Genomic DNA, 4563 nt, shown 5'->3' with positions numbered 1-4563 from the left:
GCCAGCCCCAGCCTGAGCCATAATAAAGCAAATCACTGTGCACAGTGGGATGCACACCAGGAGGCAGCTGCCCTGCCTTTAGTGGGGGAAATGGGGCGGAAATCCCTAGGGGGCGAGCACCCACATGCAGGCATACACACACATAGCAGAGGGGATGACCCCAGTACCCCAGTACTCTAGGACGGTGGCATGGAGTGCGAGGTGACAGTGAGAACTGCTCATGCTGAAGACATAAACACACATCTCCCCACAGCACCATCCCAGTGGTGTAGAGATAGGCCTGGCCATGCACACACACACCACATCGTTATCACCTTAGACCTGAATCCAAGTCCAGCATCGACCTAGTCCAGCTCTGCTCTAGGGACCATTGTGGGTTGTATGGAGTTTGCAATCTGCAGGTCGTGGCCTGGGGCTCACTCGCTCTTCTCCCTCCTTTGCCGTATCCAGATGTGCACCAGGCACCGCGTGGCCTCTGCTGGCCGCCGCATGGCCTCCGCCATCCGATGCTGCATGATGGCCGGTGGCACGGTGGTGCTGGTGACTGGAACATTGTGCTTCGCCTGGTGGAGTGAAGGAGACGTGGATGCCCAGCCCGTCCAGCAGGGCTCTCCCTCCGAGCACCCTGCACCTGCGGCCCCCAGTCCCCTGCTCAGATCTGTCAGCTTCCTGTGCTGTGGCGTCGGCGGTCTGCTGCTGCTCTTCGGCCTGCTGTGGTCCGTCCTGGCTGGGGCAGCGGGGCCACCCCCGGGGGACCCGTACCACTGCTCCAGACACTTGTACTACCTCACCACCACGGAGGCCTCAGACAAGGAGGGCTGCAGGTCAGTGGGGTAGGAATGGGGATGTAGGGCAGGGTAATGCCTCGTCACACAGCCTGACATCTCAAGAGGTTTCTCTTCTGAAGCAGGCTTTGCCTTGTGCCCTGGGAATGTGGGAAGCACCTTTGTAGTCCCCCAAGGAACTTAAAGCCCCCAGGAGGGAGACAGATGACAAACTGCTGTAGTTGTTAGAGCTGTGAGAGAAGGATGGGTATGGTCTTGTGGAGTCATGGAGAAATCTAGACAGGCTTCCAGGGAGAGGTGGCTACTGAGCTCAGCATGTCATGGAGTAGAGTAGCTGAGGGATAGTAAAAGCCCAGGCATGGAGTCACCCCCACTGGGATCCTGTCCTGGCTATCCCTAACCAGCAGTGGGAAGCTGTGCTTGCTTCTCTGAAGGAAAGAAGGAATGGGAAAGGACCTTTCTGCTGTCACAGCAGCTTCTGGGAGGGTGGAATCAGACTGTCTGTGTAGAACCCAGACCAAGGACATAACAGGTGCACAGCCAATGGCAACTTCTCCTCTGGCAGACAGGGTGGAGGCACACAGAAGAGCATGCACAGAGGCTCCAGGGTGGGCTAGGGGTTGTAGGCAGAATGCTGAATTAAGCCAGTGCTTCTCGCAGGACATTTGAATACCACAGGCACATATTGTGTTCTGTGATGTTCTCTGTATGTACCGAAATGTGTCACAATGCATGTGGGAAGTACACGGTATAAAAACAAAGACGCAAGGATTTCAAAGTCTGAACTGCAGCCCAGAGCCGGCTTGGGCCTGTTGAGAGCACATGTGCCATGTGTGCCTTGGTTCTGTGCTGCCTCCCAGAGAGAGGCCATTGTGGTCACCTCCTGCCCTCCTGCCCTTGGCCTTGGCTGTGGCGCAAGTCACCAAGGCTGGCAGGGCTACTGGCTGCAGAGCTTTCCTCCCTCTTTGCTCAAGCCCTGGACAGAAGACCCGAAGCCCTGAGCCCAACCTCCCTCCTGACTGCGACCTCCAGGAGCTGGCCTCTGCTGGAGGAACTGCCATCTCCAGTTAAAGGGCACACTGCCAACCTGCCCGCCCCTCCTCCCCCAGGCAATAGGGGATGACTCCTTCAACACAGGTTCCTGGGTCCATAGTGGCATTTCAGGGCAAAGTGACTATGGTAGGGAAGGATAGGGACCCTGGGGGTGGTCCACCTCAACCTTCCTTTCTTCACTGAAAAAAGCTGGTTCACAGGCAGCAGTGAGAAGGAAGCAGGCCAGGACCCTGTTGGGCCTGCATGCACACAGCCCAGGTCTGCCTCGCCTAACAGGAAGCCCACCCAGGAGGTTGCATGAGGCTCTGGAACCCAAGTCTTAGACTCAGAAACGGGTAGCTGGGTGATGAGGCTGTGGCTTATCCTCCTTGTCCCATCTCAGAGACCTCCTTGGTCCAGGCCCCCAGCAGTCCCATGGTGGGTCCTGGGTTGCTATTGCCCTGGGCACCTGGCTGCCAGGCCTGAGCCAGGGACATCCTGGGTTGATGGTTTGCGCAGATCCTGAACCCCTGCTGGGCCTCAGTTTCCTCATTGGTTCACCTGCTCATCTTGAGTGCTTTTATGCTTGATTGAACACCTGCCCTGTGTGCAGGGGCCTGTTCAGAGTCCTGAGAACATAACAGCAGATGAAACCCATCTCATCTGGATGCCCTGCACGCTCTTGACTTGACTGACACCCCCCTAAGTGCAGTGGCTGGACAGAGGCCTCCCCACAGCCCCACTCCCTGCTTTGGTGAAGACAACGGGCTGTGCTCAAGACCAGGTTCAGTCTCTGCTCTGAGAGCCTCTGGACACATGCCTTCTGCAATGGCTCAGGTGACAATCCCAGGGCTGGGTGTACACTGCCAAGGAGGTACACACATTTCACCTCCTTGCCTAGTGCCTTGCTTTTCGGATTAGGGTGTGCTCTCAGCCCCATCCAGATGCCAACCTTGACCACCTGCGACGTTTGTGTAAGGATGAGCCTATACAGATGGAAGGACTGAGGTGTGGAGATTCCAGTTGGGCTTGGGGACAAGGGGAGCTAGGGAAATGAGCTTGGGTCTTAACATCAGATCACTTAGTTGATGTCTGATCTTGATTCATCTGCCATGGTGAGAGCTGCTGTCCTCCCCACCCCTCACTACCTCGCAGAGTGGTCATGAATATGCGCTGAGATTATAGAGCAGGTGCAGGGATAATATGAGTTCATCCCATTTCCCTGCTGTCTCACTCTGCTGAGGGGCAGGGGAGCCAGTGCCAGGCCCTAGACCTCCTACCCTGGACCGGATCCCAGAGAGTGGGGTGCACACTGGCCTGGGGGGAACTTCCACTGTACCCAGAATATGCTGTGAATGGAGTCCTTCTCCCAGAAGTGTGTGATGTGCCACCTTGCAATGGGGCCTTGTGCTCCACAAGTTCTGGCATTGAGACTCGGGGCTGGGTGGGCCCTGCTGGCCACTGTGGCAACAACAGCTGGCACAAGGGCTGACCCACACCTGCCCACTGAGCAAACTTCCTGCTCCAGGTTCAGCTCCCTGGTTGCCTGTGCCTCCCTGTGCCAGCTGTCACCTGCTGGTGTGGCCCTAGCTGACACAAAGCCTGGCTCCTGGGGTGGGCCTGGGGCGTGGCCGGCAGGTGAGTGGGGTAGGGGCTGGAAGCTGTAGCAGGCTTAGTGCCACCTCCATCGCTTTGTGAAGGCTGCTGAAGCCTTGCCCAATGTGTCTCCCTCCTCTAAATCTGAGAAATGGGTGTTAGAACTTCATTTTATAGATGAGGAAAATGAGGCTCAGAGAAGGTATGAATAGGATCCAGGTCAGACAGCAATGGAACTCACCTCACTGTCCTCCTCCAGGAGTCATGTTCCTCCAAGGAGGCTGGGGGTGCAGCGTCAGGGGCTGACCCCAGCAGCTTCCTCCACCATGGACTCCTGCCTGGTGGCAGGGGTGGTTCACAGGTGGGGTTCACAGCCAGGGCCTCCAGTACCTGCTCTGTGACAAAGAGGGGTGAGCCTGCCTCCCCTGGGGGCTGCTCTGAGGGCAGCAGGGGGCTGGACAGAGAAGACCCCCTGCAGAGGAAAGGCTGTGTCCCCAGTCCCAGAAGTTTGGGTGCTCACAGAAGGGGTGGCAGCATGGTTCCAGCGCTGATCCCTCTTACCCCACCTTCCCTCTCCTCCACGTTGGCTTCCTGCCACCAGCCCCTCCCTATTCTGGACAGCCAGACCTGCTCCATGCTGGTGACCTGGGAGCAAGCCAGCCCGGAGCCTGCCTGCCTTGTCTTGTGTCACCTGCAGTCCATCCTGTTGGTAGATGCCCTACTGGTCCCTACTTTACACAGTCTTGTGCCCAAAGCAAGGGCTGGTGACCTCCACAATGCCTGACCCCCAGGGCCACAGGACGGGAACGGGCTCTGACTTCATGACCTGCCAAAGCTCTGTGAGGGCCAGGGTGGGACTTGGTCTCTCCAGCCTTGCTGCTAACAGCTCTATTCTTGTATCCTTAGGACCCCGAAGGTGGTCACCATGCCCACACATGCGGACGTCATGCACTATTTACCAGCCGAGGCTCTGCCAGCCCCACCTGCATACTCCATGGAGGAAGACTTGCAGGACCATGCACCGGGGGATGCCATGCTCGGGACCCCACCACCCTTTCCCCCTCCCAGCTATGAAAGTATTGTTCTTGATCTTAATCCCATTTCAGGAGAGACAAGCCCTGTTCCAGATGCTGTGTGCACAGGTCATTAG

General features: G+C 57.4%; 1 protein-coding gene across 1 annotated transcript; it reads left to right on the top strand.

Annotated features, from left to right (window-relative positions):
* Nucleotides 1-489: 489 nt before the first annotated feature.
* Nucleotides 490-4563, top strand: TMEM61 (transmembrane protein 61). The gene is made up of 2 exons (XM_040978606.1): nucleotides 490-824; nucleotides 4320-4563. The coding sequence occupies exons 1-2, from the start codon at nucleotides 490-492 to the stop codon at nucleotides 4561-4563; spliced, it is 579 nt and encodes a 192-aa protein (XP_040834540.1).

The sequence above is a fragment of the Ochotona curzoniae genome, unplaced genomic scaffold (genome assembly GCF_017591425.1).
Source record: "Ochotona curzoniae isolate NIBS_2020 unplaced genomic scaffold, NIBS_Ocur_1.0 contig_291, whole genome shotgun sequence".
In the NCBI taxonomy this organism is placed as follows: Eukaryota; Metazoa; Chordata; class Mammalia; order Lagomorpha; family Ochotonidae; genus Ochotona; species Ochotona curzoniae.
This window is presented reverse-complemented; position numbering and strand designations above follow the sequence as displayed.